Genomic DNA, 27,714 nt, shown 5'->3' on the forward strand with positions numbered 1-27,714 from the left:
TGGGCTTTGTTGCTATGTAACGAGTATTCTCTGGAGCACAAACCAGGTACGCAGACAGCAAATGCCGACGCACTGAGCCGACTGCCTTTATCGACCAGCCCCATGTCGACCCCCACGACCGGTGAGGTGGTTGCAACCCTAAAATTTATGAACACCTTGCCTGTCACGGCATCACAGATCCATGAGTGGACCCAGACGGAGCCAGTCCTATCAAAGGTTCGGCACATAGTCCTGTATGGTGGGCAGCATAGACAGTTCCCAGGCGAGTTGCGGGCATTTTCCTCCAAGCTGTCAGAATTCAGCGTGGAAGACGGCATCCTCTTGTGGGGGCTCGTGTGATTGTTAATACCGCAAACCAAATGTGATTGTCCCGGAAAAAGGCCAGGAGCTGATACGAAGAGACTTGCACAATGGGCATCCAGGTGTGACCAAAATGAAAATGTTGGCCCGGAGTTATGTCTGGTGGCCAGGCCTCGACACCGACATTGAGAAGGTGGCCCAAAACTGCTCCATTTGCCAGGACCATCAGAAGCTTCCGCCGGCCGCGCCCCTACATCAATGGGAATGGCCAGGGCGGCCTTGGGCACGCTTGCATGCAGATCCTGCAGGCCCTTTTCAAGGATCCATGTTCCTTCTATTAATTGACGCCCAGTCTAAATGGCTAGAGGTGCATAAGATGCAGGGGACAACGTCCTGCGCAACAATTGAAAAGATGCGTTTGTCGTTTAGTACGCATGGCCTCCCCGAAGTGCTGGTCACGGATAACGGCACTCCATTCACGAGTGAGGAGTTTGCGAGGTTCACGAAGATGTATGGCATCCGCCATATCCGCACTGCCCCTTACCATCCGGCTTCAAATGGGTTGGCAGAGCGCGCAGTGCAGACATTCAAAAGAGGCCTAAAGAAGCAGTCTTCCGGATCAATGGACACGAGACTGGCTCGCTTTTTGTTTACGTATAGGACCACCCCCCATGCGGTGACTGGGGTAGCTCCCGCAGAACTCCTAATGGGCCGGAGACTTCGCACCCGCCTTAGTATGGTTTTCCCGGACATCTTTCGCCAAACGGGCCCGAGATCTTACCAGGTGCAAGCCTAGGGTCGTCTCCAGCGCAAACATGTAGACCATGTTCGGTCCAGAGGACTATCCCCTCAAAAGATTCCCCGCCCCCGGAGCTCATTACTACAGCCGCAGAGACCAGAGACAAGGGAAGGTCACAATCTTCCACTGGTGCCTCACTCGAAGCCTGCGCAGGTCGTTACAGAACCGAATGGAGATAGAGACGCTGACATGACAGAGGCAGCAGACTCTGACTCCGAGGTGGAGACACAGGATGCATCAGAAGGGGAATCCTCGGGTCCACGGGCCGTGGATGTACAACCGTTGCGCCGTTCATCACGGAAGCGCCGGTCTCCGTCTCGTTACACGCCGCCTGATCCAGCGCCGCATGCAAATGGTGTCCGGCCTGCGGCAAAACGAGTCCGATGCCCTCCTTCGCCAGGGTCTTCGGTGGATTCCTTGGACTTTGGGGGGGAGGGATGTTATAACCTGCCTACTTACCATTGGCTGGGGACTAATGACAATCCCACAATCCTGTGGGAGTATGAGCTTCCCCAATGAGGGGAGCGGAGAAACCATTAGTAAACACCTAGTATAAATAAAGCTGGCCAGTTTAGGAACCAGCAGGAAGGAGTGTGCAGCAAGGGAAGTTGTTGCTGCTGTTGTATATATATGTTATTGTAAATAAATATTATTACTTTGTCTACTTAAAACTCTTGCTGGATTCTTCGTGGCCCTCACAAAAGTGACCATCTCTTTATCTATTGGATAATGTATGACTAAGTCTGAATGACTTCCAACACTTTGGCCTAGATATTCATGTGGGTTGGTGGAGGGCAGAGGGTGGGAGGAACACATTCTCTGTGTGGCAGAATGAAGCTTAATGCATGACCAAACCTGGGCCTCAGGCACAAATTGGTTAATGGGGAAAGATAATTGGTTATAGTTACGGCACGGTGTTAGATACAGAGTAAAGGTCCCTCTACATTGTCTCATCAAACACTCCCAGAACAGGTACAGCACGGGGTTAGATACAGAGTAAAGCTCCCCCTACACTCCCTCTATTGAATACAATGTTGACAAATGTGAGGTTATCCATTTTGGTAGGAATAACAGCAAAAGGGATTATTATTTAAATGACAAAATATTAAAACATGCTGCTGTGCAGAGGGACCTGGGTGTGCTAGTGCATGAGTCGCAAAAAGTTGATTTCAGGTGCAACAGGTGATTAAGAAGGCGAATGGAGTTTTGTCCTTCATTGCTCGAGGGTTGGAGTTTAAGACTAGGTTTATGGAGTTTATGCTGCAACAGTATAAGGTATTAGTGAGGCCACACCTGGAGTATTGTGTTCAGTTTTGGTTTCCTTACCTGAGAAAGGATGTCCCGGAGGACTGGAGAATAGCCAATGTTGTTCCTCTGTTTAAGAAGGGTAGCAAGGATAATCCAGGGAACTACAGGCCGGTGAGCCTTACTTCAGTGGTAGGGAAATTACTGGAGAGAATTCTTCGAGACAGGATCTACTCCCATTTGGAAGCAAATGGACGTATTAGTGAGAGGCAGCATGGTTTTGTGAAGGGGAGGTCGTGTCTCACTAACTTGATAGAGTTTTTCGAGGAGGTCACTAAGATGATTGATGCAGGTAGGGCAGTGGATGTTGTCTATATGGACTTCAGTAAGGCCTTTGACAAGGTCCCTCATGGTAGACTAGTACAAAAGGTGAAGTCACACGGGATCAGGGGTGAGCTGGCAAGGTGGATACAGAACTGGCTAGGTCATAGAAGGCAGAGAGTAGCAATGGAAGGATGCTTTTCTAATTGGAGGACTGTGACCAGTGATGTTCCACAGGGATCAGTGCTGGGACCTTTGCTGTTTGTAGTATATATAAATGATTTGGAGGAAAATGTAACTGGTCTGATTAGTAAGTTTGCAGACGACACAAAGGTTGGTGGAATTGCGGATAGCGATGAGGACTGTCAGAGGATACAGCAGGATTTAGATTGTTTGGAGACTTGCACGGAGAGATGGCAGATGGAGTTTAATCCGGACAAATGTGAGGTAATGCATTTTGGAAGGTCTAATGCAGGTAGGGAATATACAGTGAATGGTAGATCCCTCAAGAGTATTGAAAGTCAAAGAGATCTAGGAGTACAGGTCCACAGGTCATTGAAAGGGGCAACACAGGTGGAGAAGGTAGTCAAGAAGGCATACGGCATGCTTGCCTTCATTGGCCGGGGCATTGAGTATAAGAATTGGCAAGTCATGTTGCAGCTGTATAGAATCTTAGTTAGGCCACACTTGGAGTATAGTGTTCAATTCTGGTCGCCACACTACCAGAAGGATGTGGAGGCTTTAGAGAGGGTGCAGAAGAGATTTACCAGAATGTTGCCTGGTATGGAGGGCATTAGCTATCAGGAGCGGTTGAATAAACTCGGTTTGTTCTCACTGGAACGAAGGAGGTTGAGGGTAGACCTGATAGAGGTAGTTGGATTGGCCATGCTAAATTACCCGTAGTGTACATAAGGGTTGGGAGGGGTTATTGGGTTGCGGGGATAAGGTGGAAGTGAGGGATTAATGTGGCTCGGTGCAGACTCGATGGGCTGAATGGCCTCCTTCTGCACTGTATGTTCTATGTAATCTATGTAATCTATGTATACAAAATTATGAGGGGCATAGACAGAGTGGATAGTCAGAGGCTTTTCCCCAGGGTAGAGGGGTCAATTGCTAGGGGGCATAGGTTTAAGGTGAGAGGGGCAAGGTTTAGAGTAGATGTACGAGGCAAGTTTTTTACGCAGAGGGTAGTGGGTGCCTGGAACTCGCTACCGGAGGAGGTGGTGGAAGCAGGGACGATAGTGACATTTAAGGGGCATCTTGACAAATACATGAATAGGATGGGAATAGAGGGATACGGATCCAGGAAGTGTAGAAGATTGTAGCTTAGTCGAGCAGCATGGTCGGCACGGGCTTGGAGGGCCGAAGGGCCTGTTCCTGTGCTGTACATTTCTTTGTTCTTTGTTCTTTGTACTGGCGCTGGAGGGTGTGCAGAGGAGATTCACTCGGTTAATCCCAGAGTTGAGGGGGTTGGATTATGAGGAGAGGTTGAGTAGACTGGGACTGTACTCGTTGGAATTTAGATGGAAGTGGGGGGATCTTATAGAAGCATATAAAATTATTAAAGGAATAGATAGGATAGATACGGGCAGGTTGTTTCCACTGGCGGGTGAAAGCAGAACCAGGGGGGCAAAGCGTCAAATTAAGGGGAAATAGATTTAGGACTGAGCTGAGGAGGAACTTCTTCACCCAAAGGGTTGTGAATCTATGGAATTCCCTACCCAGTGAAGCAGTTGAGGCTCCTTCATTAAATGTTTTCAAGATAAAGATAGATAGTTTTTTGAAGAATAAAGGGATTCAGGGTTATGGTGTTCGGGCCGGAAAGTGGAGCTGAGTCCACAAAAGATCAGCCATGATCTCAGTGAATGGCGGAGCAGGCTCGAAGGGTCAGATGGCCTACTCCTGCTCCTAGTTCTTATGTTCTTATGTACATTGCCCCATTAAACACTCCCAGGACAGGTACAACATGGGGTTAGATACAGAATAAAGATCCCTCTACACTGTCCCCATCAAACACTCTCAGGACAGGTAGACCACGGGGTTAGATACAGATTGAACAGATATCAATCAAGTGCGAGTTTCTCAGTGTTTTCCAAGAAAATGTGTTTTCTTTCACTGAGAGTAAAAGTGACCATCAATATCTGTCAGTTGGCACGGCTGGCGAGGCTGAAGGCAATTAGATGGAATCAGTCAGATGTAACCTCCTCCCATTGCTTGCTTATCACAAACCTGGGCAGATGCATTTTCAGATGAGCGATCGGTTCCTGAGAGATGCAATTACAGATGGGTTTTATATATATCTTGTCCCTGAAGAATTGACTTTGAACAAGTAAATTGTAACAAAGCAGTTTTTAAAAGAGTTTTCATTTCCCTCATTGGAACTTTCTGGAACAATTTGACAGTTGTCTTGCGTGATAATGTATTTTCTTCAGCATTCGTTATTGCTGGTGTTTGAGCTCAGGAGATAGCCGGCTCCATCGGAATTTCACAGCATTGCAGTCGTCAGGGCCTGCGTTTGAAAAAGGGACAGGTTTAATACACAGATACTGAGTTCATTGTATAAATTGTGAGGGAGTTCTACAATGTGTTCTACAATGCTGAACGTGGTTTTCACTTTGCATACAGAGTTATGCTGGAGATGTAGCTGTTGCCATGTAGGAACTGGTGATAGGCACACAAAGACACCGACCATTCAGCCCCCTAATCTTCCACTCACATTCAATTAAATCCTGCTGATGTATCACCATCTGCACTTGAGTGGCCAACATCCAAATTCACACACAAGTATTATAGGCCAGACAAGTATCATAGGCCACTTCCATCTGTCCTTGTATTCATTTTTAGTTTAGACGGGCAGCACAGTTGTCACAGGCTTGGAAGGCCTGTTCCTGTGCTGTACTTTTCTTTGTTCTTTGTTCTTTGTTCATTGATGTGGCAGGCTCAGTATGGACCATTTTAAGAGTCTCCCCATCCCATTTGATCCCTGCTTTCATTTTCAGGGATCAGGGGTGGGATTCGCCACTGGCGGGATTCTCCGTTTTGCCGGCGCCTGGGGGTTTCCCGACGGAGTGCGGCTGCCCACAATGGGAAACCCCATTGACCTGTCAGCGTAACGGAGAATCCCGTCTGCAAGTCGGGGCAGAAATGTGGCGGGGCAGAGAATCCAGCCCAGGATACTTGAGATAAACAGGAATAGAAAATAAATAATTTGCATTTATGCATTTACATGTGGCTTTCACAATCTCAAGATGTTCCAAAAACAGCTTTTGAAATGTTGTCATTGTTATAGGAAGCGTGGGAACTGGTCTTGCACACGGCAAGATCTCAAAAGCAGCAATAAAATACGCACCCAACCTATCTGTTTAAGTGACGTGGGTTAAGAATAAATGCTCAGAGAATGCCACTAACTTCCTTCAAAAGCAGCTGTGGGATATTTTGCACCCAACTGAGAGGACAGATAGGCGTTGGTATAAAGTTTTATCTGAAGAATGGCAGCTCCAGCAATGCAGCACTCCCTCAGTAGTGCACAGGAGTGTCAGTCAAGATTCTTGTGTTATTTTTAAATTACAGGTTTGCAGACCACAAAGGTACAAACAAACAAGAGCTTTATTGGAAAAGTGTTTTCTCACAGGCTGCTAGAATAATCTGACTGTTGCCCCACCATAACTGCTGATGATGTCATCAATACATCAAGTGATTGAACTCTTGAAGTGACCTTGTTCCAACAAGGAACGAACATGAATACACAACACTTTCCTCCCCCTTTACATCAAAGGTTCCTGCAATGAAATACAGTAGAACATTAACAATCAAAATTTACAATATTAACAATTAACAAACACAACAGTCAATAGGTTTGACGTTTTGGAGGATGTCGTTTTCTGTGTGGTTGCTGGTAAACCTCAGGTGCCTACATTTTTGTGTTGCGTGCAATCTCTGGTGTTTTTGATGTGGTTTGAATGCCATCGTTGTTGTCTCAACTGGAGTCGACGTCATGTTTGCAGGTTGACTCGGTGCTGAAGTATCCTAATCCCAGGTACTGTCTCCCACAGTTGTTCCTGGTATTGTCAGGTTCTCAGGAATGTCTAGATCTTCACTTGGCACAGTTTGTTGCGGACTCTCGGTTGACTCTATATCTGGCCGACTATTTCTAGTTGTTAAAAGTTGAGCGGCGTATCGTCTCCATATTACATCATCCTGTACTTGAACAGTGTAGGAGACTGGTCCTGTCTGTGCCGAGATGATGGCAGTTATCCACTTCTCACTGGTGGTGTAGTTCCTTGCCAATATTTCCTGATTTTTCTGAAAAACATCCCATTTAGCCCTGTTCCCACATCGCAAAACCTGATTTGGTTGCTTTTCCAGAGCTATGACTTCACAGACTATGAACTTTCATTCGCACTGCTGCGCGTGGTACACCCAGGATAGACTTAGCTGGAGTAAGGCGGAGCTGGCATTCTATGGGTGTTGGAGTTCGCTCAAGCTCCATTTCCAGCTTCTTTCGTCCTTGCCCCAGGCTGTTGATCTGTTTTTTCGTTGCCAACCGTTGTCCCTCCACGCTGCATGCCAGGGCCTCCTAAATCCCATGACACAGCCATGGTGGTGCCTTCTCCAGATTGTAGTGTGCCTCTGTCAAATCCCAAATTTCTTTACCCGTCAGTCGGGCCTCAATAAAAGTCGAGATGGATTTGCAGGTACAGCATTAGTTATTTTATTTGGCTTGCAAGCTTGATTCATCTCAGAGGCATAAGACACATCCAGTCTCCTACACCCCGGAAAGCGAATGAACAAAGAGACAAAGGGATCTCTGCAAATCAATTCAAATGGTATCAAGTTTCACATACACGATTCCCATAGGTCATCCTATACCCCTCCTGACCTAGTCAGACATTCTGATTGGCTCACTTCCAATCCCTTCCTCTGGCCCCTATTACCCAGCATCCTTTTCTCCTCCTTTGGTGGACACACCTCCTCCTTGCTTTGCCATGCGGTCTGAAATTCTTTGTCTGTGAACTCACCAGAATGAGACTGGCCTATCTCTACATTACAGTAACTAATATCTCTAAAGTAACTATTTTATATCACATTCGTCACCTCCATTAGACCCTGCCTCTCTCCACTCGAGGTTTCTTTCTCGCTGCATTCACCCTCACGTTTTAGGCCATGTTTCTGGAATTCAATTTCTAAACTATGTAATTGAAGCCGTTGCTCCTGAGGATTTCCAAAAGGATTCTTTAGCCTTTAAGAACATATTTAGACTTTAGGGTTGGGTTGTTAAGCAAAACCAGGTTATGGTCATTCGTCTCGGTACGTTCATTGGACTTCAGATGCTCCTGTACAGAATGAAATAGGAAAGGAATATTGGTGTTGCAGACCGAACACTGAGCAACTCCTACTCTTTCTGTTTGGTCATCTGGAGCATCTTCCATCCGAACATCCTTCGTGAGTTCTTGTGCTGGTTCCTTTTACTCCTGGTGTTGCTGTTGTTTACGCTCAGTAATCTTTTTATTCTTTTTGACACTTGAATCATGAAGCGAGTCAGCAGCTCTTTTCACAAACTGAATGATCTTTCCAATGAACTTGAGAGTTTCTGTATCGTCAAGCGTTTCGAGATACGCCTCAATTTCTTATTCCTCTGTGGTTCAGTATTTACTGAATGCATTCCGGACATCCTGGCCGAATTTCTCAGTGTACTTTTGACCTTCATTTTTGTCAGAGCATTCATGTGCATCTTCTGTAAGCTCTTCACCCTTTGTTTCTCGATCCTGAACCATATTTGGCTATGGACTAAGTGGGATTAGAGTGAACAGGTGCTTAATGGCTGGCACGGGCATGGGCCAAAGGGCCTCTTTCTGTGTTGTAAAAACTCTATGTCTCTCTGTGACTCTGTTACAGTCTGCTGAACATTTGTCGTCCTGGTCCCAGCACTGCTAGCCTGAGCCTCGGCCACAGCTGCTTTTAGAGAATTTTCAGCAGCTGCTACTTTCTGTTCCTTTCGGCTTTTAGTTGGGCCTGCTTCCAACTCCAACATGAGATTCACCTGGGTCCGGTTTAACTATATTCTCTCCAGCCAGGCTCTCCCCATTAGGGCTGGATAGTTACCTTTAAGGACATGCAGGGACATGTCTGCGGTCTGTCTCTTCAGCTGCACATTTACATTGATACAGCCACTAAGTGTTATCTTCGAGGGTTTTGGGGCAATATGCCGTAGTTTCTCTCGGTAAAATGTTTCTGGTAACAATGAAACGGCTGTGCCAGTGTCCACATCCATTTCACCGGTTGTCCGTCCAGTATATGAGTGACCCAGTAACATGCTCAGGAACACGGTGGCACAGTGGTTAGCACTGCTGCCTCAGAGCTCCAGGGACCCAGGTTCAATTCCGGCCTCAGGTGGCTGTCTGTGTGGAGTTTGCACTTTCTCCCCATGTCTGTGTGGGTTTCCTCCGGGTGCTCCAGTTTCCTCCCACAGTGCAAAGATGTGCAGGTCAGATGGATTGGCCATGCTAAATTGTCCCTTAGAGTTCAAGGATGTGCAGACTAGGTGACAGGGAATGGAATGGGTGAGTGGGCCTAGGTAGGGTGCTCTTTCGGAGTGTCCGTGCAGACTCGATGGGGCGAATGGTCTTATTCTGCACTGTAGGGATTCTATGGTTCTATGAAGGTCGGGACTACTATGCCTGCCACAATTTTGTTTACCTGGACAAACTATTTGAATCTTTCAGTGTATGAGCTTCAGCTTTCATCGTAGGGTCCCAGAGTACCAGAAATCCCCTCCATTTTACTATGGGAAGGCTTGCGCTAGCACAAAAGATGCCAAGCGTTTTTTAACACCACCTCGTTTCTTTTTTTTCCTTTCAAACAATTTAACCCTGAGGTCAGCCTGTTCCAGTCCAAGTTTGAAATACCCCCAACTCTAAACTCTGCTGCAGGGTATTTGCTATTTTGCTTGCTGCTCACTGTAGAGAGTGCACTGTTCCAGAACCTTCCGGGCCGAGCATGTGGCAAGCTTCTTTTGATGCTATTTTCTCCAAAATCTATGCTTAAATTTTGGTTAATTTGTTGGCTGCTGCTATTATTTGGCACCAGTCCGTCGCCAGTGTTGGTGTAGCGACGTTTTTTAACTTCTTAATCCTTTTTGGATGACTGTGCACGGAACAACAATTTTCCTGTGTTTTATTCTCCAGGAATCTGCCAACGTGGTTCGAATGTCCTCATTGCCAGCTTTCTTTGTAGTATATGTAAAGCTTAGGCTTGCAGCCCATGAAGGTACAAACAAACAAGAATTTTATTGGACAGGTGTTTTCTCACAGGCTGCTAGAAATTTGGGCTCGCCCAAACTACTGATGACATCATCGGTACGTCACGCGATTAAACTCTTAAAGTTACCTTATCCCAATAAGGAACAAACATGAATACACAGCAAATCTCTGCTCAGCTCCATGGAGCAGGACTTGACCCACAACCATCAGAGGGACAGTCAGTTTACCAGAGCCCTAACCTGAGTGAATGAATCTGAGCTCACAATTCACCCTCACTGAATCAAGATATTGCGCACACCAAAGATGGAGACCGCCCCTCTAAAGACATAGTTTGTGAACAAAATTTCTTTGAGTACTAAAATGGTTTACAGCACTGCCTAGGAGCACTGGGCCAGGAGGTTCAAGAACCACTCGCAGTCACGACGGAGAATCATTGTCTGGATACGTGAGAGGGGAGGAAGAGAAAGTCACTCTTCTCCCTGAGGCAGCGTTACCTCCTGAGCACCACAGTACCCGGCAGCTCCACACCCTGAAAAATTAACATATGCACAAACAAACAGATGAAATGAGGAGCAGGAATGGGCCACTTGGCCCGTCGAGCCTGCTCTGCTAATCAATAAGATCATGGCTAGTCTGTTTGTGTTTTGAGTTCCTCATTTCCATCTATCCCCCGATAACCTTTGTCTGACAGGAATCTATCTGCCTTCGCCTTAAAAATATTCAGTGACCCCCGCTTCCACCAGCTTCTGAGGCAGAAAGTCGCCGAACCCTCTAGGACACAAAGATTCTCCTCATCTCTGTCCTATAGGGGTGACCCCTAATTTAAAATCAGTTCCCCTAGTCCTGGATTCACCCACAAGAGAAAATATCTTTACGACGTCCACCTTGTTAAGACCCTTCAAGATCTTATGTACTTCAATCAAGTCACCCCTCACTCTTCTAAACTCCAGTGTCAGAGGCACAGTTATGACAGAGCTCTGCTCTGTCACATGGTCAGTACTGAGAGAGTGCTGCACTGTCCGGACTGTCAGTATTGAGGGAGTGCTGCACTGTCAGAGGGTCCGTACTGAGGGAGCGCTGCACTGTCCGGACTGTCAGTATTGAGGGAGCGCTGCACTGTCAGAGGGTCCGTACTGAGGGAGCGCTGCACTGTCTGACTGTCAGTACTGAGGTGGCGCTACATTGTCACACAGTCAGTACTCAGGGAGTGCTGCACTGTCTGAGGGTCAGTACTGAGGGAGGGCTGCACTGTCAGAGGGTCAGTACTGAGGGAGCGCTGCACTGTCCGGACTGTCAGTATTGAGGGAGCGCTGCACTGTCAGAGGGTCCGTACTGAGGGAGCGCTGCACTGTCTGACTGTCAGTACTGAGGTGGCGCTACATTGTCACACAGTCAGTACTCAGGGAGTGCTGCACTGTCTGAGGGTCAGTACTGAGGGAGCGCCACACTGTAGGAGGGTCAGTACTGAGGGAGAGCCGCACTGTCATGGGTCAATACTGAGGGATTGCTGCACTGTCGGAGGGTCAGTATTGAGGGACTGCTGCACTATCAGAGGGTCAATACTGAGGGAGTGCTGCACTGTCGGACGGTCAGTATTGAGGTGGCGCTGCAATGTCGGAGGGTCAGTACTGAGGTGGCGCTGCAATGTCTCACAGTCAGTACTGAGGAAGCACTGCACTGTCTGAGGGTCAGTACTGAGGGAGTACTGCACTGTTGGAAGGTCAGTACCGAGGAAGTGCTTCACTGTTGGAAGGTCAAAGGGTCAGCACTGGGGTGGCGCTTCACTGTCTGATTGTCAGTACTGAGGGAGTGCTGCACTGTCGGAGGGTCAGTACTGCGGGAGTGCTGTACTGTCGGAGGGTCAGCCCTGAGGGACTGCTGGACTGACGGCGGATGAGTACTGAGGGAGCACTGCACTGTCGGAGGGTCAGTACTGAGGTACTGCTTCACTATCACACGGCCAATCGAAAGAGCGCTGCACTGCCTGAGGGTCAATACTGGATGAGTGCTGCACGTTCAGGTTTGAGGGAGTACTGCACTGTCAGAGCGTCAGTACTGGGGTGGTGCTGCACTGTCAGAGCGTCAGTACTGGGGTGGTGCTGCACTGTCAGAGAGTCAGTACTGAGGGAGTGCTGCACTGTTGGAAGGTCAGTACTGAGGATGTGCTGCACTGTCAGAGAGTCAGTACTGAGGGAGTGCTGCACTCTTGGAAGATCAGAGGGTCAGTAGTGGGTCAGGATGTGCTGCACTGTCTGATTGTCAGCACTGAGAGAGTGCTGCACTGTCGGAGGGTCAGTACTGAGGGAGTGCTGCACTGCCGGAGGGACAGTACTGAGGACACGCTGCATTGTCTGAACGGCAGTACTGAGGGAGCGCTGCACAGTCGGAAGGTCAGTACTGGGAGAGTGCTGCACTCTCAGAGGGTCTGTACTGAGGGAGCACTTTACTGTCAGAGGGTCAGTAGTACGTGAGACCTGCACTGTCGGTGAGTCAGTACTGCGGTGGTTCTGCACTGTCTGATTGTCAGTACTAAGGGAGTGCTACACTGTTGGAAGGTCAGTACTGGGAGAGTGCAGCACTGTCAGAGGGTCAATACTGAGGGGGATCTTCACTGTCAGTGGGTCAGTACTGAGGGAGTGCTGTACTGTTGAAGGAGCAGTACTGAGGGAGTGCTGCACTGTCAGAGGGTCAGTACTGAGTGACATCTGTACTGTCAGAGGGTCAGTAATGAGAGAATGCTGCACTGTCTGATTGTCAGTATTGAGGGAGTGCTGCAATGTCTGAGTGTCAGTACAGAGGGAATGCTGCACTGTTGAAGGAGCAGTACTGTGGGAGTGCTGCACAATCACACGCTCAGTACTGAGGATGTGCTGCACCATCGGAAGGCCAGTACTGAGGGAGCACTGCACTGTCGGAGGGTCAGTACTGAGGGAGCACTGCACTGTCAGAGGGTCAGGAATGACAAAGCACTGCACTGCCACACGGTGCACTGTTTAAGGGTCAGTACTGAGGGAGTGCTGCATTGTCAGACGGTCAGTACTGAGGGAGAGCTGCACTGCCAGACGGTTTGTACTGAGTGAGTGCTGCACTGCCAGTGGGTCAGTTCTGAGGCAGCACTGCACTGTCAGAGGGTCAGTACTGAGGGAGCACTGCACTGTCAGAGGGTCAGGAATGACAAAGCACTGCACTGCCACACGGTGCACTGTTTAAGGGTCAGTACTGAGGGAGCGCTGCACTGTCAGACGGTCAGTACTGAGTGAGTGCTGCACTGCCAGTGGGTCAGTTCTGAGGCAGCACTGCACTGCCAGTGGGTCAGGAATGGCAAAGTGCTGCACTGTCACATGGTGCACTGTTTAAGGGTCAAAGAACAAAGAAATGTACAGCACAGGAACAGGCCCTTCGGCCCTCCAAGCCTGTGCCGACCATGCTGCCCAACTAAACTGCAATCTTCTACACTTCCTGGGTCGTATCCCTCTATTCCCATCCTATTCATGTATTTGTCAAGGTGCCCCTTAAATGTCACTATAATCCCTGCTTCCACCACCTCCTCCGGTAGTGAGTTCCAGGCACCCACTACCCTCTGTGTAAAAAACATGCCTCATACATCTACTCTTAACCTTGCCCCTCTCACCTTAAACCTATGCCCCCTAGTAATTGACCCCCCTACCCTGGGGAAAAGCCTCTGACTATCCACTCTGTCTATGCCCCTCATAATTTTGTAGACCTCTATCAGGTCGCCCCTCAACCTCCGTCGTTCCAGTGAGAACAAACCAAGTTTATTCAACCGCTCCTCATAGCTAATGCCCTCCATACCAGGCAACATTCTGGTAAATCTCTTCTGCACCCTCTCTAAAGCCTCCACATCCTTCTGGTAGTGTGGCAACCAGAATTGAACACTATACTCCAAGTGTGGCCTAACTAAGGTTCTATACAGCTGCAACATGACTTGCCAATTCATATACTTAATGCCCCGGCCAATGAAGGCAAGCATGCCGTATGCCTTCTTGACTACCTTCTCCACCTGTGTTGCCCCTTTCAGTGACCTGTGGACCTGTACACCTAGATCTCTCTGACTGTCAATACTCTTGAGGGTTCTACCATTCACTGCATTCACACCATTCACAATAGTGACATTTAAGGGGCACCTTGACAAATACATGAATAGGATGGGAATAGAGGGATACCTCCCTACCTGCATTACACCTTCCAAAATGCATTACCTCACATTTGTCTGGATTAAACTCCATCTGCCATCTCTCCGCCCAAGTCTCCAAACAATCTAAATCCTGCTGTATCCTCTGACAGTCCTCATCGCTATCCGCAATTCCACCAACCTTTGTGTCGTCTTCAAACTTACTAATCAGACCAGTTACATTTTCCTCCAAATCATTTATATATACTACAAACAGCAAAGGTCCCAGCACTGATCCCTGCGGAACACCACTTGTCACAGCCCTCCAATTAGAAAAGCATCCTTCCATTGCTACTCTCTGCCTTCTATGACCTAGCCAGTTCTGTATCCACCTTGCCAGCTCACCCCTGATCCCGTGTGACTTCACCTTTTGTACTAGTCTACCATGAGGGACCTTGTCAAAGGCCTTACTGAAGTCCACATAGACAATATCCACTGCCCTACCTGCATCAATCAGCTTAGTGATCTCCTCGAAAAACTCTATCAAGTTAGTGAGACACGACCTCCCCTTCACAAAACCATGCTGCCTCTCACTAATACATCCATTTGCTTCCAAATGGGAGTAGATCCTGTCTCGAAGAATTCTCTCCAGTAATTTCCCTACCACTGAAGTAAGGCTCACCGGCCTGTAGTTCCCTGGATTATCCTTGCTACCCTTCTTAAACAGAGGAACAACATTGGCTATTCTCCAGTCCTCCGGGACATCAGCTGAAGACAGTGAGGATCCAAAGATTTCTGTCAAGGCCTCAGCAATTTCCTCTCCAGCCTCCTTCAGTATTCTGGGGTGGATCCCATCAGGCCCTGGGGACTTATCTACCTTAATATTTTTTAAGACGCCCAACACCTCGTCTTTTTGGATCTCAATGTGACCCAGGCTATCTACACACCCTTCTCCAGACTCAACATCTAACAATTCCTTCTCTTTGTACTGAGGGAGAGTTGCACTGTCGCACGTTCATTACTAAGGGACCGCTGCACTGTCAGAGCGTCAATACTCAGGGAGTGCTACACTGTCAGAGGTTCAGTTCTGAGGGAGTTCAGCAGTCACATGGTCAGTACTGAGGGAGCAGTTGACTGTCAGAGGGTCAGTTCTGAGGGAAATCTGCACTGTGGGAGGGTTAGTACGTAGGGAATGTCGCATTGTCAGAGAGTCAGTACTGAGGGAGTGGTTGACTGTCAGAGTCAGTATGGAGGGAGTACTGCACTGTCAGAGAGTCAGACAGGAGGGAGTGCTGTACTGTCAGAGAGTCAGTATGGAGGAAGTGCTGCACTATTAGAGGGTCAGTACAGAGGGAATGTTGCACTGTCGGAGGGTGAGTATGGAGGGAGTGCTGCACTGTTGGAGGTGCTGTCTGTCAGAGATATTAAACCGAGGTCCCTTCTGCTCAAACTGAGGTAAAGTGCACTGATCTGAAGCAGTCTGCAGCCTCTGCAAATACAATCCATTTTTAAAATTTTGTTTACTGCACATGAATTATTCGTTCTCTTTTGCAAACTGTCCTCGATCTTCCAGTGCCGATAACAAACTGGAAAATATTGACTCACTCTGCTGGCCAGGCAACGTCGGTGCAGGTGTTTGCTTTAGACCAGGGTCGTGTTTGTTAGACCCTTCAGCTCCGTGAAGCATCTCTGAATTTGCATTTTTTGAAAATATTCAGATTTTGTATTCCAGGCCTCAGGCACCTCGGCAATCATAGAATCACATACAGTGCAGAAGGAGGTCATTCGGCCCATCGAGTCTGCACCCACCCTCTGAAAGAGCACCCTACCTACTCCATGCCCTCACCCTCTCCCCGTAAACCAGTAACCCCACCTAACCTTTTGGACGCTGAGGGACAATTCAGCATGGCCAATCCACCTAACCTGCAAATTTCCAGACTGTGGGAGGAAACCGGAGCACCCAGAGGAAACCCACGCAGACACAGGGAGAATGTACGAACTCCACACAGTCACTCAAGGTCGGAATTAAACCCAGATCCCTGGTGCTATGAGGCAGCAGTGCTAACCACTGTGCCACCGAGTCACCAATCTGAGGGAGTATTTCTAACTTCAGAATCATTGGATAATTCCCGATAATTTTAGGGTCAGTACTGAGGGTGTGCTGCGTTGTCACAGAGTGCGACCCCATTTCTTACATATTATAAATCAGTCTTCATTTTGGCATTGCTGACAGCTCCTCAAATGGTCATCGTTGCTCGAGGGACAGGTTTTTGAACTATTGGTTAGTTTGGCTCTGGGATGTTGCACTCCCCTCAGACACTACTGCCCTCAGTCTTCACAGCCCCATACTGAGTGTCACACACACCATTTCTGCAGCAACGGGAACGGGGCCACCCAAAGAACAAAGAACAAAGAAATGTACAGCACAGGAACAGGCCCTTCGGCCCTCCAAGCCCGTGCCGACCATGCTGCCCCACTAAACTACAATCTTCTACACTTCCTGGGTCCGTATCCTTCTATTCCCATCCTATTCATATATTTGTCAAGATGCCCCTTAAATGTCCCTATCGTCCCTGCTTCCACTACCTCCTCTGGTAGCGAGTTCCAGGCACCCACTACCCTCTGCGTAAAACCCCTGCAGACAAAATGAATAACTTCTGTCTTGGGTACAGAGGAAGAGAGTTTGCCAATTGGTTTATTTTCAGTCACTCTTAGTTTCCTGCCATAGAGTCATAGATGTTTACAGCATGGAAACAGGCCCTTTGGCCTAGATAGTCCATGCTACCAAGTTACTATCACTAAGCTAGTCCCACTTTCCCGCATTTGGCCCATATCCCTCTATACCCACCCTGCCCATGTAACTGTCTAACTGTTTTTAAAGGAAAGAATTGTACCCACCTCTACCACTGCCTCTGGCAGCTCGTTCCAGATGTTCACCACCCTGTGTGTGAAGAAATTTCCCCTCTGGTCTCTTTTGTATCTTTCCCCTCTCACCTTAACCTATGCCCTCTAGTTCTAGACTCCTCTACCTTTGGGACAAAATGTTGACTATCTACCTTATCTATGCCCATCATTATTTTATAAACCTCTATAAGATCCTAAGCCTCCTACGCTCCAGGGAAAAAAAGTCCCAGCCTACCCAGCCTCTCCTTATAGCTCAGACGATCAAGTCCTGGTAGCACCCTCGTAAATCTCTTCTGCACTCTTTCGAGTTCAACAATATCCTTTCTATAATGGGGTGACCAGAACTGAACAAAGTATTCCATGTGTGGTCTTACAAATGTTTTGTACAACTTCAACAAGACGTCCCAACTCCTGTATTCAATATTCTGACCAATGAAACCAAGCATGCTGAATGCCTTTTTCACCACCCTGTCCACCTGTGACTCCACCTTCAAGGAGCCATGAACCTGTACTCCTAGATCTCTTTAGAACATAGAACATAGAATATTACAGCGCAGTACAGACCCTTCGGCCCTCGATGTTGCGCCGACCTGTGAAACCACTCGAAAGCCCATCTGCACTATTCCCTTATTGTCCATTTGTCTATCCAATGACCATTTGAATGCCCTTAGTGTTGGCGAGTCCACTACTGTTGCAGGCAGGGCATTCCATGCCCTTACTACTCTCTGAGTTAAGAACCTACCTCTGACATCTGTCCTATATCTATCTTCCCTCAATTTAAAGCTATGTCCCCTCGTGCTAGACATCACCATCCGAGGAAAAACACCACTAGTAACTGGACTCCAGTCTGAGCATTTCCCATCAACCACCACCCTTTCTTCCAGCTAGCCAATTTCTGATCCAAAACCATGCCTACGTATCTTCTGCAGTAGCCTAGTGTGGGGAATCTTATCAAACGCTTTACTGAAATCCATGTACACCACATCAACTGCTTTACCCTCATCCGCCTGTTTGGTCACCTTCTCAAAGAACTTAATAAGGTTTGAGGCACGACCTACCCTTCACAAAACCATGTTGACTATCTCTAATCAAATTATTCCTTTCCAGATGATTATACATCCTATCTCTTATAAACCTTTTCAAGATTTTGCCCACAACAGAAGTAAGGCTCACTGGTCTATAATTACCGGGGTTGTCTCTACTCCCCTTCTTGAGCAAGGGGACAACATTTGCTATCCTCCAGTCTTCTGGCACTATTCCTGTAGACAAAGATGACTTAAAGATCAAAGCCAAAGGCTCAGCAATCTCCTCCCTAGCTTCCCAGAGAATCCTCGGATAAATCTCATCCGGCCCAGGGGACTTATCTATTTTCACACTTTCCAGAATTGCTCACACCTCCTCCTTGTGAACCTCAAGCCCTCCTAGACTAGTAGCCTGAATCTCAGTATTCCCCTCGACAACATTGTCTTTTCCTGTGTGAATACTGACGAAAAATATTCATTTAGCATCACTCTTATCTCCTCGGACTCCACGCACAACTTCCCACTACTCTCCTTGACTGGCCCTACTCTTACCCTAGTCATTTGTTTATTCCTGACATATCTATAGAAAGCTTTAGGGTTATCCCTGATCCTACCTGCCAAAGACTTCTCATGTCCCCTCCTGGCTCTTCTTAGCTCTCTCTTTAGGTCCTTCCTAGCTAACTTGTAACTCGAGCACCCTAACTGAACCTTCATGTCTCATCTTTACATAAGCCTCCTTCTTCCTCTTGACAAGTGTTCCGACTGCTTTAGTAAACCACGGTTCCCTTGCTTGACCACTTCCTCCCTGCCCGACAGGTACATACTTATCAAGGACACGCAGTAGCTGTTCCTTGAACAAGCTCCACATTTCCTTTGTGCCCATCCCCTGCAGTTTTCCTCTCCATCCGATGCATCCTAAGTCTTGCCTCATCGCATCATAATTGCCTTTCCCCCAGATGTAACTCTTGCCTTCGGTATATACCTATCCCTTTCCATCACTAAAGTAAACGTAATCGAATTGTGGTCACTATCACCAAAGTGCTTCCAAATCTAACACCTGTCCTGGTTCATTACCCAGTAACAAATCCAACATGGCTTCGCCTCCCGTTGGCCTATCTACATACTGTGTCAGGAAACCCTCCTGCACACATTGGACAAAAACGGACCCATCTAAAGTACTCGAATTACAGCGTTTCCAGTCAATATTTGGAAAGTTAAAGTCCCCCATAACAACTATGTTCTGTCACTATTCCCCTGCCCTGATCTACCAGATCTGTCCAGATATTTGTCCATACTCTAGGATGCGTGCAGAAATAATAAAGATAAATGGCATACTGATGCAGTGGTTAGCACTGCTGCCTCACGGCACTGAGGACTCGGGTTTGACCCTAGTCTCGGGTCATTCTGCCCGTGTCTATGTGGGTCTCACCCCCACAACTGGAAGATGTGCAGGGTAGGTGGACTTGTCACGATAAATTGCCCCTGAACTGGAATTTTTTTTTTTAAAAAGGTACTAAAATAAATGCTTAAGAAGTGTGGTCAGATCATTTCCCCTTCACTGACTTCGATATCCCCTTTCATAGGAACTGGACTAACAAGCATTACAAACAGGAGTGAAACAAATGGCAAAATTTCAATTCACCTCAGTGAGTTTATCTCTGCGTGTCTCCCTTCTTCACTTGCGCTCTGTCTTGTCATCTGTCTTTCTATTTATCCATTTATCTATCTCCTTCTCCTTTTTTATCTGCATTTGACCTGTTTCCCTCCTCTCCTATCTTTTTCTTTCTCTTGAGTCCTCTCTTCCTGCCTCCATCTTTCTCCCCCTTTAAGTTGGACTGTCTAACTTTTCCTTCTCTTCCTAGGGGGTGGCATGGTGGCACAATGGCTAGCATCGCTGCCTCACAGCGCCAGGCATCCAGGTTCAATTCCGGCCTTGGGTGACTGCGTGGAGTTTGCATGTTCTCCCTGTGTCTGCGTGGGTTTCTTCCGGGTGCTCCGGTTTTTCCACAATCCAAAGATGTGCCGGTGGAATGGCCATGCTAAATTGTCCCTTGGTGTCCGAAAGTTTAGGTGGGTTTAAAGGCTTATGGGACGAGGGAGGGGGACGTGGATCTGTGTGGGGTGCTCTTTCGGAGGGTCAATGCACACTCGATGGGACAAATTGCCTCCTTCTGGACTGTCAGGTCTCTTTAATTCTATGATTGTGCCTACTTCTACTGTCTCTCTTCCTCTGTCTACATAGTCTACACTATGGACTTCTCACTGTCTCTATCTCTCCCTGACTTCTCAATTCCTCTCCTTGTCTGTCATTTATTGATAATTGTGTATTCCATCTCAGGCCCTTTCTCCCTTTCTCAGGAATTGAACTGAGTGAGAGATAGAGAGAGAGGGAATATGAAAGTCCAGTGAGAAGAAGCAGCAAGAGCGAAGTATAAACAGAAAGACATTGTGAGGAAAACAGAGAGAATTCAAGCATGGTAGTTGAATAGAAAAACAGGTAACAAGAGAGGAATACATTTTATTCTCACTTTGTTGGCAAGCAGGATTCCCAGGAAAATCCTCAGCCGTTGAGTCAGGCTGCCCTCATGTGGAGGGTTTTGGATTCAGTGCAGTCGGAGCTGGTCCGAATGGCAGTCAGTCATAGCTGAGGTTACTGCAGTCCACACAGAAGCCAGGAGCTTGGGAAATGCTTTAATGAGCTTTAAACTTATCAGAGTGATGTGGGGGAGGGGGGTTTAAACAGGTGACAAAAAACTCAGCTCTTACCACCACCAGACCACAGGCTGCCTCTGGAAACTGGAGATCTGTCAACAATCTGCTGCTTGTGTTCTTATTCTCAGCAAGTCCGGGTCATCTCTGTGCTTGCTGACCTATACGTCTTCCCAATCTGACAACACGTCAATTTTTAAAGTTCTCATCCTGATGTTCCAATCTTCCATGACCTCTCCCCCTCCCTGTCTCTATAACCTCCTCCATACTAACAAAACTCTGAGACCTCTGTGCTCCTCCACTTCTGGCCTCTTGTGTATTCCCAGTTTTAATCACTCCGCCGTTGGTGGCTGCACCTTCGGCTTTCTGGGCCCCAAGCTCTGGAATTCCCTCCCTAAACCTCTCTGCCTCAATCCCCTGCTTAAAAGACGCTGTAAAAGCAACCTCTTTAGCCAAGCATTTGGTTGCCTGACCAACTATCTCCTCACTTGGCTCAGAGACGAATGTTGCTTTTTAATGTTCCTGTGAAGCACCTAGGGCCATTTTATTACAGGTGTTATATAAGTATCAGTTGTTTTGTATTTCTGCGGTGATCGATATCTCTGTCATCGATTGATCGGTATCTCGGTGTTCACTATCCAGGTAGCCAGGTTGTGACAACCAGCATTGTACTTGGCCATGTGATATTTGTAGCCTGTGATGTTACTGCGCTCTGTCAGGCGGGAGGAGTGGCTGGTTGGTCACAATGAACCAACTCCCACTGCTGTGTTTGACTGGATCGAGTTCAGGCTGAATCTGCCACACGCTGTGCGACCAAATCTGGGAGAAACCAACGCCCAAGCTCCGAGTCAGGACAAATGAGGCTCCCGCCTGGTGGGCTCAATCAGACCGCACGATTCAAGGCACAATGCAATCCCTACCAATATCGATACATCCCGCCCCTCTCCAGGCTCCGACTGCACCCCTGGCAGCTCCAGGAGCATCACCAGTGTGGCATCACTGGAGGTATGGGAGCTGAAATGCAGACAGTGGAGGGGGGACAGTACAGGAGTATTGCGTGCAGTAGGCAGGTGTACGAGAGTGGAGAACCGAGCCTGTGCTCAAAATGTGGAGCGAGGGGCTGTGTGCTGGTTGGGGGAGTTGAGAACTGTCCACTGCATCTCAGACTGTGATTTGTGCTGCTGTGTTTTTCAGGCTCCTCCTTGCCCTGCCTGGTGGATGTTGTCCCGGTGAAAAATGAGGAGGGCGCTGTCGCCATGTTCATCATGAACTTCGAGGAGCTGAAGGACACTGCATTCAAGTCGGGAAGAGGGAATGCTAATCACAGGCTGTCCCAGGACTGGTTCAGTTCCAGTAAGTACCCGTGATAGGTCAGTGATATTGTATCGTCCAATTGCCAACCATCAAACCATACAATTCCTACAGTGTGGAAGGATGCCATTCGGCCCATCGGATTTGCACCGAACTTATGAACGAGAATCCTCGGGCAGCACGGTGGCCCAGTGGTTAGCCCTGCTGCCTGCTGCCGCCGAGGGCCCGGGTTTGTCCCGGCTCCGGGTCACTGTCCGAGTGGATATTCTCCCATTGTCGACATGGGTCTCTCCGCCACAACCCAAAAAGATGTGCAGGGTAGGTGAATTGGCCGCTCTAAATTGTTCCTTAATTGGAAAAAAAAACAATTGTGTGCTTTAAAAAAAAAATTTAAAACAAAAAGAATCCAGCCTAGCCCACTCCCCTGTCCTATCCATGTAACCACATAACCTGCACACCAAGGGGCAATTTAGCATGGCCAATCCACCTGACCTGCACACCTTTGGACTCATAGAATCATAGAATTTACAGTGCAGAAGGAGGCCATTCAGCCCATCAAGTCTGCACCAGCCCTTGGAAGGAGCACCCTACTTAACCCCTCGCCTCCACCATATCCCAGTAACCCCACCTAATCTTTTGGATACTAAGGGGCAATTTATCATGGCCAATTCACCTAACCTGCACATCTTGGGACTGTGGGAGGAAACCGGAGCACCCGGAGGAATCCCACGCAGACACGGGGAGAATGTGCAAACTCTACATAGTCACCCAAGGTCACATTTGAACCCGGGTCCCTGACGCTGTGAAGCAGCAATGTTAACCACTGTGCCACCCCGACAGAAGTTAGAGTTCTTTGAGGAAGTAACAAGGAAGATAGACAAAGGAGAACCAGTGACGTGCTTTATTTAGTTTTCCAGGAGACCTTTGACAAGGTGCCGCATAGGAGGCTGTTAAATAAGTTAAGGTGTTAAGGGTAAGATCCGGGCATGGATAGAGGATTGGCTGACTGGCAGAAGGCAGAGAGTGGGGATAAAGGGGTCTTTTTCAGGATGGCAGCCGGTGACTAGTGTGTGCCTCATGGGGTCTGTGCTGGGATCACAACTTTTCACAATATTCATTTATGATTTGGACGAAGGAACTGAAGGCACTGTTGCTAAGTTTGCAGATGATACAAAGATCTGTAGATACAAAGATAGGTAGTATTGAGGAAGCAGGCGGGCTGCAGAAGGACTTGGACAGGCTAGGACAGTGGGCAAAGAAGTGGCAGATGGAATACAATGTGGAAAACTGTGAAGTTATGCACTTCGGAAGGAGAAATGGAGGCATAGACTATTTTCTAAATGGACAAAGGGTCATTTGGACTCAAAACGTTAGCTCTTTTCTCTCCCGACAGATGCTGCCAGACCTGCTGAGATATTCCAGCATTTTCTCTTTGGTTTCTAATTGGGGAAATGCTTATGCTTAGGAAATCTGAAGAATAAAAGGACTTGGGAGTCCTTGTTCATGATTCTCTTTTTTTTTAAATAATTTTTATTCAAACTTTTTCACAGATTATCACAACAGAAAAATAGACCCCCCCCCCCCCTTTACACAAATAATAAAACAACAAGAACAGAAGTGCATAAATAAACACATAAACGTTAAACGGTAAACAATAGTGCATCCCCTACCAGACACGAACTTACTCCCCCCCGGGTTGCTGCTGCTGCTGACCATCTCCTAACGCTCCGCCAGGAAGTCTAGGAACGGCTTCCACCGCCTAAAGGACCCTTGCACAGATCCCCTTAAGGCAAATTTCACCTTCTCCAATGTAATAAACCCTGCCATGTCATTAATCCAGGATTCCACACTTGGGGGCCTCGCATCCTTCCACTGAAGCAGAATCCTTCGCCGGGCTACCAGGGACGCAAAGGCCAGAATGACACCCCAAATATTGCGAGCCCCCAGCTAGGCCTAACCCTGGAATTCACTGCCCTTGACACGTCCTCGCTACGCCCCTCCAGAACTCCTCCAACGCTGGACATGCCCAGAACATGTGAGTGTGGTTTGCTGGGCTCCCGAACACCTCGCACATATGTCCTCACTCCCAAAAAACCGGCTTAGCCTTGCCCCGGTCATGTGCGCCCTGTGCAGCACCTTAAATTGTATCAGGCTGAGCCTTGCGCAAAAGGAGGAAGAGTTTACCCTTCCCAGAGCATCCACCCACATACCCTCGTCGATCTCCTCCCCCAGCTCCTCCTCCCACTTACTTTTTAACTCCTCCGCCGAGGCCTCCTCCTCCTCCTGCATCACCTGAAAAGTTGCCGAGATCCTACCCTCTCCAACCCACACCCCCGAAAGCACCCTGTCCTGGACCCTGCGCGCCGGCAGCAGCGGAAACTCCACCACCTGTCGCCTAACGAACGCCCTTACCTGCATATATCTGAAAGCATTTCCGGGGGGAGCCCGAATTTCTCCTCCAGCTCCCCAAGGCTCGCAAACTTCCCATCTATGAACAGGTCCCCCATCCTCCAAATACCTGTGCCAACTCAGGAACACCCCATCCATTTTCCCTGGGACTAACCGATGGTTCTCCCGTATCGGGGACCGCACGGAAGCCCCCACCTCCCCCCTATGGCGTCTCCATTGCCCCCAGATTTTGAGGGTCACCGCTACCACCGGGCTCGTGGTGTACCTCGTCGGAGGAAGCGGCAGCGTTGCAGTCACCAGCGCCCCCAGGCTCATGCCCACACAGGACGCCATCTCCAGCCTTTTCCACGCCGCCCCCTCCCCCTCCATTACCTACTTCCGTATCATCGCCACGTTGGCAGCCCAATAGTACCCACATAGGTTTGGCAACGCAATCCCCCCCCCCTTGTCCCTGCTCCGCTCCAAGAACACCCTTCTCACCCTCGGGGTCTTCTTCGCCCATACGAACCCCATTATACTCCTGTTAACCCGCTTAAAAAAGGCCTTGGGGATCAGGATGGGGAGGCACTGAAACAAAAACAAAAACCTCGGGAGCACCGTCATTTTAACCGACTGCACCCTACCCGCCAGGGAGAGCAGCAGCATATCCCACCTTTTGAACGCCTCCTCCATTTGCTCCACCAGCCTCGTTAAGTTGAGCTTATGCAGGGCCCCCCAGCTCCTAGCCACCTGAAGCCCCCAGGTATCTAAAACTCCTTTCTGCCCTTTTTAGCGGAAGCGCACCAACCCCCTTTCCTGGTCTCCTGGGTGCACCATGAACAGCTTGCTCTTCCCCATGTTGAGCTTATACCTGGAGAAATCCTCAAACTTCCTAAGGATCCGCATCACCTCCGGCATTCCCCCCACCGGGTCCGCCACATACAATAGCAGATCGTCTGCATACAACGATACTTGGTATTCCTCCCCCCCCCCCCCCCCCCCCCCGCACCAACACCCTCCAGTTCCTGGACTCCCTCAAAGCCATGGTCAGGGGCTCAATCGCCAGCGCAAAGAGCAGGGGGTATAGAGGACACCCTTGCCTCGTCCCTCGGTATAGCCGGAAATATTCCAACCTCCTCCTCTTCGTGGCCACACTCGCCACTGGGACCTCGTACAGCAACCTCACCCAGCTGACGAATCCCTCCCCAAACCCAAACCTCCTCAACACCTCTCATAGGTACCCCCACTCCATCCTATCAAAGGCCTTCTCCGTGTCCATAGCCACCACTATCTCCGCCTCCCCCTCCACCGCCGGCATCATAGTTACATTCAGGACCCTACGTACATTGGTATTCAACTGCCTCCCTTTCACAAGACCCGTCTGATCCTCGTGTATGAACCCCGGAACACAGTCCTCAATCCTCATGGCCAATACCTTTGCTGCCAGTTTCGCATCCACATTAAGGAGTGAAATCGGCCTATACGATCCGCACTGTACAGGGTCCTTGTCCCGCTTCAGAATTAGAGAAATCAGCGCCCTAGACATCGTCGGGGGCATGAGCCCCCCACCCTCCCTTGCCTCGTTGAAAGTCCTTACCAGCAGCGGGCCCAACAGGTCCACGTACTTCCTATAGAATTCCACCGGGAACCCATCTGGTCCCAATGCCTTCCCCGCCTGCATACCCCCCAGTCCCTTGACCAGTTCCTGCAATCCAACCGGCGCCCCCAGCCCAGCCACCTGACCCTCCTCTACCCTCGGGAACCTCAGCCGGTCCAGAAAGCGACCCACCCCCCACCCCCTCCTCCGATGGGGGCTCAAACCGATACTGTCCCTCGTAAAAGTCCCTGAAGACCCCATTAATACCCACCGCACCGTGCTCCCCCCTCCATCCCTAACTCCCCCGATCTCCCTCGTGCCTCCCGCTTCCGAAGCTGGTGTGCCAACCTCTGGCTAGCCTTCTCTCCGTACTTGTACACCGCCCCTTGCGCCTTTCTCCACTGCACCGCTGCCCTTCCGGTGGTCAACAGGTCGAACTCGGCCTGGAGGCTTCGTCGCTCCTTGAGTAGTCCCACCTCGGAGGCCTCTGAATACCTCCTGTCCATCCTTACCATCTCCCCCACTAGCTTCTCCCTCTCTCTCCTCTCCTTCCCCTCTCTGTGGGCCCTAATGAAGATCAACTGACCCCTGATCACCACCTTCAGTGCCTCCCAGACCACCCCTACCTGCACCACCCCATTTCATTGGCCTCCAGGTACCTTTCTATATACCCCCGGATCCGCCCGCTCACCTCCTCGTCCGCCAACAACCCCACCTCCAAGCGCCACAGGGTCCTCTCCTCCCCCAGCTCGAAGTCCACCCAATGCGGGGCATGGTCAGAGATGGCTATCGCCAAATGCTCCGTGTCCTCCGCCCTTGGAATCAGCGCCCTGCTCATGGGAGAAGAATGAGAATTCCCTGGCCCCCGGCCTCGCAGACCTCCACGGATCCACTCCTCCCATCAAAGAACAAAGAACAAAGAAATGTACAGGAAGAAGTCTTACAACACCAGGTTAAAGTCCAACAGGTTTGTTACAATGTCACTAGCTTTCGGAGCGCTGCTCCTTCCTCAGGTGAATGAAGAGGTATGTTCCAGAAACATATATATAGACAAATTCAAAGATGCCAGACAATGTTTGGAATGCGAGCATTAGCAGGTGATTAAATCTTTACAGATCCAGAGATAGGGGTAACCCCAGGTTAAATGGGTGTGAATTGTGTCAAGTCAGGACAGTCGGTAGGATTTCGCAGGCCAGATGGTGGGGGGTGAATGTAATGCGACATGAATCCCAGGTCCCGGTTGAGGCCGCACTCATGTGTGCGGAACTTGGCTATAAGTTTCTGCTCGGCGATTCTGCGTTGTCGCGCGTCCTGAAGGCCGCCTTGGAGAACGCTTACCCGGAGATCAGAGGCTGAATGCCCTTGACTGCTGAAGTGTTCCCCGACTGGAAGGGAACATTCCTGCTTGGTGATTGTCACGCGATGTCCGTTCATTCGTTGTCGCAGCGTCTGCATGGTCTCGCCAATGTACCACGCTTCGGGACACCCTTTCCTGCAGCGTATGAGGTAGACAACGTTGGCCGAGTCGCACGAGTATGTACCGCATACCTGGTGGGTGGTGTTCTCACGTGTAATGGTGGTATCCATGTCGATGATCTGGCACGTCTTGCAGAGATTGCCATGGCAGGGTTGTGTGGTGTCGTGGTCACTGTTCTGAAGACTGGGTAGTTTGCTGCAAACAATGGTTTGTTTGAGGTTGCGCGGTTGTTTGAAGGCAAGCAGTGGGG

The 27,714-nt window shown here is 49.0% G+C and overlaps 1 protein-coding gene across 2 annotated transcripts in view; it reads left to right on the top strand.

Annotated features, from left to right (window-relative positions):
- Positions 1-27,714, top strand: part of kcnh6a (potassium voltage-gated channel, subfamily H (eag-related), member 6a) — a 433,047-nt gene that overhangs the window by 90,143 nt on the left and 315,190 nt on the right. For both annotated transcript variants that reach the window (XM_072486929.1, XM_072486930.1), the window contains exon 3: positions 21,886-22,044. In XM_072486929.1, coding sequence (XP_072343030.1) covers positions 21,886-22,044 — 159 coding nt within the window. The remainder of the gene's footprint in view (positions 1-21,885; positions 22,045-27,714) is intronic.

The sequence above is a fragment of the Scyliorhinus torazame genome, chromosome 21 (assembly GCF_047496885.1).
Source record: "Scyliorhinus torazame isolate Kashiwa2021f chromosome 21, sScyTor2.1, whole genome shotgun sequence".
Lineage (NCBI taxonomy): Eukaryota > Metazoa > Chordata > Chondrichthyes > Carcharhiniformes > Scyliorhinidae > Scyliorhinus > Scyliorhinus torazame.